Genomic DNA, 14,980 nt, shown 5'->3' with positions numbered 1-14,980 from the left:
TTGTAAAAACCTGCAAGCCATATGCACAGTATCTAATTCTCTTACCCTGTTGGTCCATCTCTTTCCATCTCCTTTCCCAGCTAGCACATAACATTCTGAGAACAATATGTTTCTTAGAGCTTGGTGAGAGTGTGGTTGTCCTATGGTTATTTTGCATTCAACCTTCAAACAAAGTTCTGGGAATGGTGCAGGATACCTAGCTAGCACATAAGGTTCTGAGAACAATACGTTTCTTAGGTGGAATTTCAGTGCTTAAGCGTAACGTTTTCTGCAGGTTTCCTCATAGTTCTATTTAAAGTAATGTTTTCAGAACGTTCAGAGAAACGTTAATCTTCTGTGGGAATTTCAGTACCTCAGCATAAAGTTTTCTGCAGGTTTCCTCATTGTTATATTTAAAGTCATGTTCTAAGAACATTAAGAAAACTTTCCATAAAAACCACAAGAAAACATTAATAGCTTTCAAAGATCATTCCAAGAATGTTATTTAAAAACGTATACATTCAGCATCAACAAAAGTATTTTAATCCTCATGGCTACAGAACATAAGATCATAGGTTTGAATCTCATTGACGCCATACCACAATAAAAAATACATGTGCTTGCATGATTGAAACATGTTCTCAGAACGTTATTTAATTACCTTCAAATAATTCATAATTTCCGTTCTCAGAACATTAATAAAACCTCCCAAGAAAACCTTCAGGGAACCACAGTAAAACGTTCTCAGAACCTCCCTGCAACTTAAAAACCTTCAAGGAACCACAGTAAAACGTTCTCAGAACCTCCCTGCAACTTAAAAATGTTCTCAGAACAGGCAAAATGTTCACTTTCGTTCTCAGAATGTTTAGAAGACGTTCAGTTTTACCAGTCAGGAAACGTATGGCTTTGTTCCGAGAACCAATGGAAAACAAAAAACGGACATTCCCACAACTTCCAAGGAACCAAATGTGCTAGCTGGGTTAATCTGTATTTTTTCTCTCTCCCTCTATCATTTTCTCTCTTCCCATCTCTCTCCCTCTCTGCTGTCTTTAGTTTGGAGACTGGTTAATAATAGTTCTCTGGGTTTGACGAGACGTGGCGCTCCGTTGGCACAGTGTAAACCCAGACATACTTTCAGCATTACCAGTTTCCACACAAACACACCCAGACACACACACATACATACACACGACTGGCACTGGGAGTGTGCTGTTCTGTACAGGCATGTTTGATGGCTGGGCATGTGTACAGTTGCTTTCTTGCAGTAAAACATGCACACACAACACACACTTTCTCTCACACATACACGCTCTCTCACTCTAGGCGTGGATGAAGGGTTGTGGTGAATCGGTGAAAAGTTGTCCCATGAAGTCCATATAAGGCAAAAACCAACCAGACAACGCTTGCCTTATATGGGTACAGTTTCATCTCACGTTTCATAGTCAGTCTTTTAAAGGTTTAGTACAGTATTGTCTGATTATCCACGAAGACTGCAGTCTGAAGTCACAGGAGGTATCTGCTGTCCTTGTGTTCAGTGTGTTCTCCCTCTCTCTCTGGTCTTCTGATGATGTGTTTGGCACATATGTTGCTGAATGTGAACCATGTGTGTGTGCATGTTGGTGTGTGTTTGCACGTCCTCCACACACACATACACTCAGCTTCCAGTCAATAGGTTCCTCAGCCATCTTTAGTTATCCCAGGTTATTCCCCATCTGTTAACAGAACATCAGGAATGACAGTGAGTGGAATACGATCTGATTCTCTCTCGTACATCCCTTTCCCTCCCTCATGCTCCCCTCTCCTTCATCCTCCCTTCTCTCCTGTCATCCCTACCTCTCCACTCATCACCCCCTCCTCCCCCTTGGTATCAGCTTTCAGTGTGGAAGATCTCTTTAGGTACTAACGTGCTTCATTGTTCACATGGTTTTAATGGTAACTTCAGTGGTAACTTAATTAAGAGCCAAACTAATGTCCCTATGACATCATATCCACAAAATTAAAACTCACTGAGTCAGTGCACTATGTAAAAATATCCTAAACATGTTTTGTTGCAAATCCTTATCAAAGTATCGGGAAACAAAATAAATAAAATGTTGTGTCACATCTTTAAATAGCTGCATCAAATATATATTTCACATTAAGGGCTATAATTCATCAAATGTAAATGTCTCTTCTATTTAGTCAAGGGTCTGCTAAATTTCATATATTATTATTGTTAATATATTATTTTATCTCCTGGACATAACCAGCAAAGGTGTGTATTTACTACTCTCTACACTCCCCCTATCCTCCTCCTCTCTCTCTCTCTCTAACTCCTCCTCTCTTTCCCCTCTCCTGTAGCCCTCCTCCTCCCTGCAGACCTCCTGTCTGCTACGGTAGAGTACCTCAAAGCGGCTGTAGACCTTCTTGTCCTTCCTCATGCTCTCGATCCTCTTCAGGAGGCTATCTCTCTCCTGAGGGTTGACCTGGGGCCTCTGGAAGCGGTTCTTTATGAGTGTCGGCTCCCTCTCCAGCCCTCCTTTCTCCCCCGCTACGTCTACGCCCTTCTCCCCTCCGACCTCCTCTCCTCCTCCTCGCTCCAGACGGTTCTTCTGGCTGTTGGCAGAGATCTGTTCCAGGATGACCTTGGTGTCGTCTCTCAGGTTGCTACTGAACAAAACTGAGCCACTGGAGCTCTGGTACCGAGACAGACCTGTCGTTTTGGACGCAGCTTTGTGATTGGCTGAGGAGGTGGCATAGTCTGTGGCTTTGGCGTCAGCGGTGGAGCTCAGGTGTTTAGCGGCGATCACAGGCTCCTCTGAGCTTTCCGGCACAGTTCTCATGGTCTTTTCGTCTCCGTTGGATGCCGATGTCGCACCACCAGAGCTCTTCTTGTCCTTGGGTCCCAGGAAACCTTTGAATGAATGAATGATTTAATGAATAATTGAACGAATTAATAAATTAAAACCTTTATTGCTCCGAAGGGAATTTGCTGTATACATCATGAGTACAGCAATTACATTTCTAAAATTAAAACCCAGTAAGAATGGATTTAACAATCTGTGACAGACACACAGACAGTACAATATACCTTTGAGTCTTTGGGTCTGCTTCTTGAGGAAGTCTAGGGGCTTGGTGTCGGCCTTTCCCTCCCCTCCCAGGGTGTTGAGGGAGGTGTTGGAGCCCAGGTACTTGTGGATCCCCTCCTTAGACTCGGTCTGTGACATACTGGACGAGCTTTTGGAGCGAGACTTCTTCAGCTCGCTTTTCTCCGCGTCTGTTGCGTCCGTTGTTAGCATTTCCTCATCGCAGGAGACGTGGCGTGGGTTGGAGCTCTTGAACGGCTTCAGAGTGTCCCTCTTGAAGATCTTCGGAGAAGGGAATGGCTTTAGAATCTTACCGGGCTCTTTCTCTTTCTTCTGTGACTCCGAGCTGCTGTCTTTTCTCTGGGCTGTGGTAGTAGAAGCGGCAGGCTCTGAGATTTTGAAACTTGAGGTGATGGACAGTTTACCTTTTAGCTCTGGTGTGGCTGCGACTTGTGGTTTCTTTGGGGCAGGCTCTGGAGCAGTCACGAAAAATGAGGGGACTTTGGGGACCGAGGTGGTGGTGGTCGTGCTGGAAGAAGGAGTGTCTGGAAGGTCTGGTTTCTTCTGAGGAGGTTCTTTTATCACAGCCTCTTTAGATGCGTTCCTCTTAGCAGCCAGCTCCATGAAGTACTGCAGTCTATTGGAAGGGTTGTTCATGTTCAATGCCTGGGGTTTGGGGGGATCTGCAGATGCTGGGGCGACTTTTGTGGTCTCCACCTCGGCCAGGGGGTTCTTAGGCACCTCTCTGCTGGCTAGGGTTACTTTGGGGGGCTCTTTCTTTGGCTCAGCCTCCTCTTTCAACCAAGCCTCTTTCTTTTCTTTCTCCTTCTCTTCTTTCTCCTTCTCTCTCTCGTTCTCCTCTGCCTTCTTCCTCCACTCAAAGGGTTCCCGGGTCAAGGAGCGTCTCTTCTCCAGGATCTGTTGGACGATGGAGGTGGTGCGGAGCGAGTCGGAATTCTCGTCCTCCTCGTTGGCCACCTGCATCAAATCAAATTAAACTTTATTCGTATGGCACATTTCAAAGCAAGGTTGCAATACAATGTAAAAACAATCTGAGATGATATGAAAGGTAATAAAGACCTTCATGCCCAGGCCTCCCATGTGGGTCTCCGTCTTGGAGGAGGAGAAGATGAGGGAGGAGCGCAGCCGGGAACTCCTCTGGAGCATCGGGTTGACCCGCATCCGGACCGTCTCGTGTTTGGAGATTGAGACCTCCCCCGGAGCCTCCCTCGACGACGGCATCTCCACGTCTGCCCCCACCTCCCTCCCCCCCACCACCCGCTCTTTCTCTCTCTCTCTCTCCCACTCTGTGGTCCATCGGTCAGCCCTGTCCTTCCCCATGCTCTCAGGCATGAAGGGCTTGCTGTAGTGCAGCGGCCGGATATCCGGTCTAGGCTTGGAGGGGACATTTGGAGGCTCTCTCGCCTCATGGGCGTACGATTTCCCATCAGACTCAGGGTCTTGGAAAGCATCAGGGCCCAGAGGTTGGGGCAGCCCCTCCTCTCCTGTGTCCCCATAGGCACTGAGGTAGGAGTTGATCCTCCAGCTGCGGAGGCCCTGTCTGACGTTGGGGTCCTGGTCGTGGTCTGCCTCCGCAGGGACGGGGAACACCTGCTTCTCTGGGGGGTGCGGATGGGTGGGGGACGACAGGCAGGCGTAGGGCTGGCCCACCGTCGGCCTCTTGTGGCCACTGCCACCTCCGTACCTAGACAAAGGAGAAGGTGTTACATTAGTATAGACACATTTTGAGTGTCGTGGTTGATACTTACACATTGTTTTACTGAAACATTGTGTGCGTATCACTAAAAGTTTAATTTAAGAACTCTAGTGGGAGCAGTCAACACTGAACAGACATTACTGAATATTCTCCAGTCCAGTGGACTCTCCATACCACGTACCTTCCCCCTGCTGGTGGTTGTCCCGGGTCATGTTTCAGGTCCTCAGAGGAGAAGTAGTCTCTGCCGTAGCCTTCTGGACCAGGAGGTTCCTCATGGGGGTAGCCTGAGTCAGAGTACTGGTCCAGTGCTGGTCTGTTCCTCAGCCTGTCGTAGTGTCCATGGCCTGAGCCAGGTTCTTCTAGCCCTGACCCCAGCCCTAACCCAGATCCCTCACCACCCTGGTAGTAGTGGCTGGACTGGCTCTGCTCCCTGGAATACAAACATGTTCATAAATTATCATCCTCATCAACATCATCAGAATAATGATCATAAAAACTAAAGATTATAACTAGGGCCAAGAGTTTTGCCTGACCTGATCACAATATTAAGTCGAGCTGACAAAGACAACATAAACTAACTAACTAACAAATGAACTAACTAACTAGTACCTGTGGTAGTGCTGCTCTGTCTCATCCAGGTTGTTCATGACTCTGTGCTTCATGTACTGTCTGGAAGAGGAGTAGCTCTCCTGGGTTCCCTCTGCGTAGCTGTGCCTCTTATAGTCAGTGGCGCTTATCTCCATCTGCCTGGGAACACAGGAAACAAAACCCTTTAATATGGTAACAGAGGACACATCAAAAATGTAATACACTAAGTTAACTGTTTATGGGTAAAGTTCCCCAAAAATCAGTTGAATACTCATGATTGACTTTGGTATTCTATTCCAAGTATACACTCTTAGGGAAAAAAAGGGTTCTTCGGCTGTCCCCATAGGAGAACCCTTTGAATAACCCCTTTGGGTTCCATGGAGAACCCTTTCCACAGTGATTGCTACATGGAACCAAAAAAGGTTCTACCTGGAACCAAAAAAGGGTTCTCCTATGGGAACAGCCAAAGAACCCCTTTGGAACCCTTTTTTCTAAGAGTGTAGTGAATTATAGGGTTCTACATAAATATCCATGCACCATCCCACCTGGAGACCATGGAGCGGCCCTGCTGCATCCTGAACTGCTGTGACACTGCAAACTTCCCAAGATTCAGTCCTCCTGGTTCCATGGTGTGTCGGAACATTTCATCTCTTCGGAACGCAGAGCGCTCGGAATCTCCTCCGAAAGGGTAGGCCGGAAGTTCGGGGGTGTGTCGTTGGAAACCCAGAGGGTTTCGCAGGGACTGGGTCCGCTTCAAGCCAAACTGGTTACCATAGTAACTGCTGCTGCTGTCAAAGGAGAAAGGCACTAGGGCGTGGTCAACAGTGAGGGGCTGTGATTGAGCAAACAGGATGCGGAACTCCTCGTCAAAGGTGGTGACCAGTTCTCCCAGGAAGAGGTGCGCGATGCAGCGATGCAGCTTCTCATAGGACCACATGAAACTACAGGAAACAGGATATGACACGTTAACTTCTGCGACTAAAGAAGTATCTGATATCTGTTATATCTGCTGTGTTTCTATGCTCAACTATAGTTGAGTGTTGAAATCTGTTATATTTCTATGTTCACCTGTAGTTTCCGCTGAGCACAGCCCTGCAGTCAGCCAATAGAAAGCGGTTTTTCACCTGTCCTTTAAATGACTTCCCTGTCCGACAGAAATAGGTCACTCCCGCCACCGTCCGCACACGCATCATCTGCAACACACACGCACACACAAAATAGTTATTCAGAGTCACAAGGGGTTAATAAATGATGTTATTCTTTAGTGAGTTCTAAGGGTAAATCAAACCAGTTTGTCCGCTCTGTTGAGATTTATGTAACCAAGCTCAGGTCTAGTCAGTTAGACATCATGTAATAGTACAGTATGTAAATAAATGACCTTACTGCTCTGAGACAGTGGCCTCCTGCCAGTCAACACAGAAACACTGGAATACTATCTGCAAGACTGTCGGCTCAAACCATGTGTTTTTCAAACTATTAATAACTACTGTTATTTCTTAGCCCTGTGCTGTTTGTGCTAGTGCTGGGATGGATCAAACGCCTGCACACCCAGTAGGTTTTCAGGAACAGGATTAACCTGAGTTATGGGGAAAACTGAGTTAAGGTGTGGAGAGTCACCCTGCCTAAAATAGTTCAATCTAGGCCAAAAACATAGAGACTCACGTGGACAAGGTCCAAGTTGACCTTACAGTTGATCACCATGGAGACGAAGTGATGGGCATTCTGTTCGTCCAATAGAATGTAGACGGGGACTTGACGCGCTGCAGCATCCAGCAAGTCAGAAAACAGATCCACGTCTGTAAACATGTCCATCACCACAGCGATGACCTAGCAACACCCAATGAGAGACGGGGAAATATCACATTAGCCAATTAGAAACTAGAAAATATCACTTCAGGTTTAGGATTATTTCGTTTAGTTGGACAAACACACACAGAATGAGAGGGAGGACAGTAACAGAGACATGGCCAGTCAGATTAACAGGTTTGTCAACCCTGTTGACATTTAGACACACACACACACACACACACACACACACACACACACACACACACACACACACACACACACACACACACACACACACACACACACACACACACACACACACACACACACACACACACACACACACACACACACACACACGAGAGAGAAAAGTAATTGTATTCATTAGGATGTTGAGCTGAGTGCAAGTCATTCATCTTCAGAGACAGGGTGTGGTGGATAAGCAGGGCAGAGCAGAGCGGGGGCAGACTGACTGGCAGAGTTTAAGACAACAGCATCCATAACTGACAAATAATCATTAACATGACTCTATCTGCAACACTGGATCCCTGTCTGAGGGATAGTGACTGAGTAAAAAAGATCATAATAGATATTCAACAGGATGGGAATGCTATCGCGTTATTGGTGTGTTGTTGGGTGGACTGGGGTGAGAAGGCCTGGGTCTGGGAATCTGTAACTGTCAGTTGAACTCCACTCCTCCCCTCACTGCTGGAACATACACTAACGGTCAAAAGTTTTAGAACACCTATTCATTCAAGGGTTTTTCTTTATTTTTACTATTTTCTACATTGTAGAATAGTGAAGACATAACACATATGAATCATGTAGTAAACAAAAAAGTGTTAAACAAATCAAAATATAATTGATATTTGATATTCTTCAATTAGCCACCCTTTGCCTTGATGACAGCTTTGCACACTCATGGCATTCTCTCAACCAGCTTCATGAGGTAGCCACCTGGAATGCATTTCAATTAACAGGTATAACTTCTTAAAAGTTGATTTGTGGAATTTCTTTACTTCTTATTGCGTTTGAGCCAATCAGTTGTGTTGTGACAAGATAGGGGGGTATACAGAAGATCGCCCTATTTGGTAAAAAAACAAGTCCATATTATGGCAAGAACAGCTCACATAAGCAAAGAGAAACGACAGTCCATCATTACCTTAAGACATGAAGGTCAGTCAATACGGAACATTTCAAGAACTTTGAAAGTTTCTTCAAGTGCAGTCGCAAAAACCATCAAGCGCTATGATGAAACTGGCTCTCATGAGGAATGGAAGACCCAGAGTTACCTCTGCTGCAGAGGATAAGTTCATTAGAGTTACCAGCCTCAGAAATTGCAGCCCAAATAAATGCTTCAGAGTTCAGACACAAGTAACAGACATCTCAACATCAACTGTTCAGAGGAGACTGTGTGAATCAGGCCTTCATGGTCAAATTGCTGCAAAGAAACCACTACTAAAGGACACCAATAATAAGAAGAGACTTGCTTGGGCCAAGAAACACAAGCAATGGACATTAGACTGGTAAAAATGTGTCCTTTGGTCTGGAGTCCAAATTTGAGATTTTTCGTTCCGACCGCCGTGTCTTTGTGAGACGCGGTGTGGGTAAACTCCACGTGTGGTTCCCACCGTTAAAGCATGGAGGAGGAGGTGTTATGGTGTGGAAGTGCTTTGCTGGTGACACGGTCTATGATTTATTTAGAATTCAAGGCATTCTTAACCAGCATGGCTACCACAGCATTCTGCAGCGATACGCTATCCCATCTGGTTGGAGCTTAATGGGACTATCATTTGTTTTTCAACAGGACAATGACCCAACACACCTCCAGGTTGTGTAAGTACTATTTTACCAAGAAGGAGATTGATGGAGTGCTGCATCAGATGACCTGGCCTCCACAATCCCCTGACCTCAACCAAATTGAGATGGTTTGGGATGAGTCGTACCGCAGAGTGAAGGAAAAGCAGCCAACAAGTGCTCAGCATGTGGGAACTCCTTCAAGACTGTTGGAAAAGCATTCCAGGTGAAGCTGGTTGAGAAAATGCCAAGAGTGTGCAAAGCTGTCATAAAGGGTGGCTATTTGTTTAACATTTTTTTGGTTACTTCATGATTCCTTATGTGTTATTTCATAGTTATGATGTCTTCACTATTATTCTACAATGTAGAAAATATTAAAAAATAAAGAAAAACCCTTTAATGAGTAGGTGTGTCCAAACCTTTGACTGGTACTGTATGTAAAATGTGTGTAAAATGTTTATGTAACAAAAAACCTTTGTCCTCCAAAGAAGATGCGAGTGGGTGGGTGTAAGTCGCTCTGGATAAGAGCGTCTACTAAAATGTGGGTATGCATCCAGGTGGGTGGGTGAGTGGATGGGTTGTTTTGTAGCCTATAGTGTGGTGATTGGCTGTCTGATGAGTGTGCATGTGTTTTGTAAACTTCCACACACACCTAGAGCTATAGGTAACCATAGTAACCAGTTACATTATAGCCCTGCCCACTGGATCAAAGGTTGGCTGTAGTTTACTCAGCAGCAGCACTGTGACTCACCTGCAGCCTGCTAGTCAAGACTGCTAGCCTATGGCTAATGAGTAGGTGTTCTAAAACTTTGGACCGGTAGTGTATATGGGCAAGACAAAAGGAGCTTATCATGGACTAAAAGAAACAGAGGGCCGAGCACGCCCACATTAACATCGACGGGGCTGAAGTGGAGCGAGTCGAGAGCTTTAAGTTCCTCGGTGTCGACATCACTAAGGACCTATCATCATGGTCCAAACACCCCAACACAGTCGTGAAGAGGGCACGACAACGCCTCTTCCCCTCAGGAGGCTGAAAAGATTTGGCATGGGCCCTCAAATCCTCATTGAGAGCAGCCTGACGAGCTACATCACCACTTGGTATGGCAACTGCTTGGCATCCGACAGAGGGGAGTGTGTACTGCCCAGTATATCACCGTGGCCAAACTCCCTGCCATCCAGGACCTCTATACCAGACTCCAGCAACCCAAGTCATAGACTCTTCTCTCTGCTACCAGAGCGCCAAATCTGGGACCAAAAGGCCCCTGAACAGCTTCTACCCCCAAGCCATAAGACTGATGAACAGTTCATCAAAATGGCTACGCAGACTATTTATATTGACCCCCTTTATTATTTATTTGTCTTATCTGAATTGTTTTGCACTTACTCTCTTGCACACACACACTACACTGACACTCTCATGCTCACACATATTGACGGCACACACTCCCACAGACACATTTTCACACTCTTCACATATGCTCCTGCTAATCTGTTAATTATCAATCCTGATAGTCACTTGTACCCACATGTACATAATGTATAACCTCAACTACCTCGTACCCCTGCACATTGACTTGGTACTCTTTTTTTTTTTTTTTTTCTTAACTAAAAAAAATGTAACCTTTATTTCACTAGGCAAGTCAGTTAAGAACAAATTCTTATTTACAATGGCCTAGGAACAGTGGGTTAACTGCCTTGTTCAGGGGCAGAGCGACAGATTTGTACCTTGTCAGCTCAGGGATTCAATCTAGCAACTGGCTCTAACCACTACGCTACGCACCTTGTATATAGCATCGTTATTGTTTTTATTGTGTTACTATTTCTTTTTTGATTCAGCAAATATTTTTCGTACTTTTTAACTCTGAATTGTTTGGAATAGGCTCGCCTTTCACAGCAATGTCTACACCTGTTGTATTTGGCGCATGTGACCAATACAATGTGATTTGACATACGGTACACCTCCCCTTTACACCACTTAGACCTGAACAGGTGTGTGTATGTGCCTCTGTAAGTGCTGTGTGTGAATGTACATCCCTTCTCCCCGCCCCTCCACTTACGTGCTGTGCGTTCTTGATGAGTCGTCTGGCTTGCTCCTTGATGCTTGGCATGTCGGGCTCGCTGGGGTTGACCAGGGTCGTGACCTCGGTGGGGCCGATAAAGCTGTGCGCCTGGAGGGGCCAGCCCAGGTCCAACCCCGGGGCCGCTGTGTCAGAGTGCATCGGCCAGTAGGTGTCAGACGAGCCATCGGCGTCTGCCTGGGGGAAACCGAGCAGGCTGTTAGTTAACTATATTTACACTATGACAACAGGAAAATATGAATATACACTACCGGTCAAAAGTTTTAGAATACCTACTCATCCAAGGGTTTTTCTTTATTTTTACTATTTTCTACATTGTAGAATAGTGAAGACATCAAAACTATGAAATAACACATACGGAACTCTGCAATTTCTGAGGCTGGTAACTAATGAACTTATCCTCTGCAGTAGAGGCACCTCTGGGTCTTCCATTCCTGTGGCGGTCCTCATGAGAACCAGTTTCATCATAACGCTTGATGGTGTTTACGACTGCACTTGAAGAAACTTTCAAACCTCTTGAAATGTTCCGTATTGACTGACCTTCATGTCTTAATGTAATGATGGACTGTCATTTTCTCTTTGCTTATTTGAGGTGTTCTTGACATAATATGGACTTGGTCTTTTACCAAATAGGGCTGTCTTCTGTATACCCCCCTACCTTGTCACAACACAACTGATTGGCTCAAACGCATTAAGAAGGAAATAAATTCCACAAATTAACTTTAAAGAAAGCACACCTGTTTATTTTTTTTATTTTTAACCTTTATTTAACTAGGCAAAGTCAGTTAAGATCAAATTCTTATTTACAATGACGGCCTAGCCCGGCCAAACCCTCCCCTAACCTGTGCGTCAACTTATTTTTAACCTATTTTGTGCATAATGTTGCTGCTACTGTCTCTTATGACCGAAAGTAACTTCTGGACATCAGAACTGGGATTACTCACCACGAACTGGAAGAAGCTTTTTCTTTAACGAGTCTGACGAGAAAGAGAGACTGCTCTCCCGGGAACAGGCCCAAATCCCCGTCATTTGCGTGAAGAAAAGACAGAGGAAAAGAGGATGCAGATCAGGCTGCCTTTTGAGAATCAGTAGCCAAGGGAGTAAACTCCCATTGCCATCAATTCTACTTGCTAACATGCAACATTGGAAATAAAATGGATGGCCTACGATTACGATTACCCTACCAATGGGACATTAAGAACTGTAATATCATATGTTCACCGAGTCGTGGCTGAACGACGACACGGATAATATAGAGCTGGAGGGATTTTCAATGCACCGGCAGAACAGAGAAGCTACGTCTGGTAAGATGAGTGGTGGGGATGTGTGTATTTTTGTCAATAACAGCTGGTGCGCAATGTATAATATTAAAGAAGTCTCAAGGTATTGCTTGCCTGAGGTAGAGTACCTTATGATAAGCTGTAGCCCACACTATCTACCAAGAGTTCTCATCTATATTATTCGTAGCTGTCTATTTACCACCACAGACCAATGCTGGCACTAAGAGCGCACTCAACCAACTCTATAAGGCCAAAAGAAAACATAAAAATTCTCACCCAGAAGCTCCTAGTGGCCGGGGACTATAATGCAGACAAACTTATATCAGTTTTACCACATTTTTACCAGTATGTCACATGTGCAAACAAAGGGAAGAAAAAAAACTCTAGACCACCTTTACTCCACAGACAGAGATGCATACAAAGCTCTCCCCCGCCCTCCATTTGGCAAATCCGACCCATAATTCTATCATCCGGATTCCTGCTTACAAGCAAAAACTAAAGCAGGAAGTACCAGTGACTCGCTCAATAGGGAAGTGGTCAGATGGTGCGGATGCTACACTACAGGACTGTTTTGCTAGCACAGACTGGAATATCTTCCAGGATTCATCCAATGGCATTGAGGAGTATACCACCTCAGTCATCGGCTTCATCAATGAGTGCATCGACGACATCGTCCCCACAGTGACCGTACGTACATATCAAATCAAAGTTTTTGTCACGTGCTCCGAATACAACAGGTGTAGACCTTACAGTGAAATGCCTTATGGCTTGGGGATAAAAGCTGTTGAGAAGCCTTTTCGTCCTAGACTTGGCGCTCCGGTACCGCTTGCCATGTGGTAGCTGAGAGAACAGTCTATGACTGGGGTGGCTGGGGTCTTTGACAATTTTTAGGGCCTTCCTCTGCTCTCGATGTTGCAGCTGTAGAACTTTTTGAGGATCTGAGGATCCATGCCAAATCTTTTCAGTCTCCTGAGGGGGAATAGGTTTTGTCGTGCCCTCTTCATGACTGTCTTGGTGTTTTTGGACTGTTCTAGTTTGTTGGTGATGTGGAAACCAAGGAATTTGAAGCTCTGAACCTGTTCCACAACAGCCCTGTCGATGAGAATGGGGGCGTGCTCGGTCCTCCTTTTCATGTAGTCCACAATCATCTCCTTTGTCTTGATTACGTTAAGGGATAGGTTGTTATTCTGGCACCACCCGGCCAGGTCTCTGACCTCCTCCCTATAGGCTGTCTCGTCATTGTGTCGTCAGCAAACTTAATGATGGTGTTGGAGTCGTGCCTGGCCATGCAGTCGTGGGTGAACATGGAGTACAGGAGGGGACTGAGCACGCACCCCTGAGGGGCTCCAGTGTTGAGGATCAGCGTAGCAGATGTGTTGCTACTTACCCTCACCACCTAGGGGCGGCCCGTCAGGAAATCCAGGATCCAGTTGCAGAGGGATGTCTTTAGTCCCAGGATCCTTAGCTTAGTGATGAGCTTTGAGGTCACTGTGGTGTTGAACGCTGAGCTCTAGTCAATGAATAGCATTCTCACATAGGTGTTCCTTTTGTCCAGGTGGGAAAGGGCAGTGTGGAGTGCAATAGAGATTGCATCATCTGTACATCTGTTTGAGCGGTATGCAAATTGGAGTGGGTCTAGGGTTTCTGGGATAATGGTGATAATGTGAGCCATTACCAGCCTTTCAAAGCACTTCATGGCTACGGACGACAATGGTGAGACAGCCTATAGGGAGGAGGTCAGAGAACTGGCAGTGTGGTGCCAGGACAACAACCTCTCCCTCAATGTAAGCAAGACAAAGGAGCTTATCGTGGTCTACAGGAAAAGGCGGGCCGAACAGGCCCCCATTAACATCAATGGGGCTGTAGTGGAGTGGGTCGAGAATTTCAAGTTCCTTGGTGTCCGCATCACCAACGATTTATCATGGTCCAAACACACCAAGACAGTCGTGAAGAAGGCACGACAAAACCTTTCCCCCTCAGGAGACTGAAAATATTTGGCACGGGTCCTCAGATCCTCAAAAAGTTATACAGCTGCACCATCGAGAGCATCCTGACCAGTTGCATCACCGCCTGGTATGGCAACTGCTCAGCATCTGACCGTAAGGCGCTACAGAGGGTAGTGCGTACGGCCCAGTACATCACTGGGGCCAAGCTTCCTGCAATCCAGGACCTATATAATATGCGGTGTCAGAGGAAAGCCCATAAAACTGTCAAAGACTCGAGTCACCCAAGTCATAGACTGTTTTCTCTGCTACCGCACGGCAAGCAGTACCAGAGCGCCAAGTCTAGGACCAAAAGGCTCCTTACCAGCTTCTACCCCCAAGCCATAAGACATGCTAAACAATTAATCGAACGGCCACCGGACTATTACATTGACCCCCCATTTGTTTTGTACACTGCTGCTACTTGCTGTTTATTATCTATGCATAGTCACATCACCCCTACCAACATGTACAAATTACCTCTAACCTGTACCCCCTCACACTGACTCGTTACCGGTACACCCTGTATATAGCCTCGTTATTGTTATGTTATTGTGTTACTTTTTATATTTTTTACTTTAGTTTATTTGGTAAATATTTTCTTAAATCTTCTTGAACGGCACTGTTGGTTAAGGGCTTGTAGGTAAGCATTTCACGGTAAGGTCTACACTTACTGTATTCGGCGCACGTGACAAATAACGTTTGA

The 14,980-nt window shown here is 45.6% G+C and overlaps 1 protein-coding gene across 2 annotated transcripts in view; it reads right to left on the bottom strand.

Annotated features, from left to right (window-relative positions):
• Positions 1-453: 453 nt before the first annotated feature.
• sack1hb (scaffolding CK1 anchoring protein Hb) overlaps positions 454-14,980 on the bottom strand; it is a 38,847-nt gene continuing 24,320 nt past the window's right edge. For both annotated transcript variants that reach the window (XM_014178061.3, XM_014178060.3), the window contains exons 4-13: positions 10,992-11,189; positions 7,012-7,176; positions 6,418-6,542; positions 5,895-6,290; positions 5,371-5,508; positions 4,943-5,191; positions 4,125-4,749; positions 3,050-4,022; positions 2,364-2,872; positions 454-1,691 (exon numbers count right to left, since the gene is read on the bottom strand). In XM_014178061.3, coding sequence (XP_014033536.2) covers positions 1,671-1,691; positions 2,364-2,872; positions 3,050-4,022; positions 4,125-4,749; positions 4,943-5,191; positions 5,371-5,508; positions 5,895-6,290; positions 6,418-6,542; positions 7,012-7,176; positions 10,992-11,189 — 3,399 coding nt within the window. In that variant the 3' untranslated portion in view covers positions 454-1,670. The remainder of the gene's footprint in view (positions 1,692-2,363; positions 2,873-3,049; positions 4,023-4,124; positions 4,750-4,942; positions 5,192-5,370; positions 5,509-5,894; positions 6,291-6,417; positions 6,543-7,011; positions 7,177-10,991; positions 11,190-14,980) is intronic.

Source organism: Salmo salar, chromosome 27, assembly GCF_965601325.2.
Source record: "Salmo salar chromosome 27, fSalSal1, whole genome shotgun sequence".
NCBI lineage: Eukaryota > Metazoa > Chordata > Actinopteri > Salmoniformes > Salmonidae > Salmo > Salmo salar.
The sequence above is the reverse complement of the archived record's forward strand: the minus strand, read 5'-3'. Positions and strand labels throughout refer to the sequence as shown.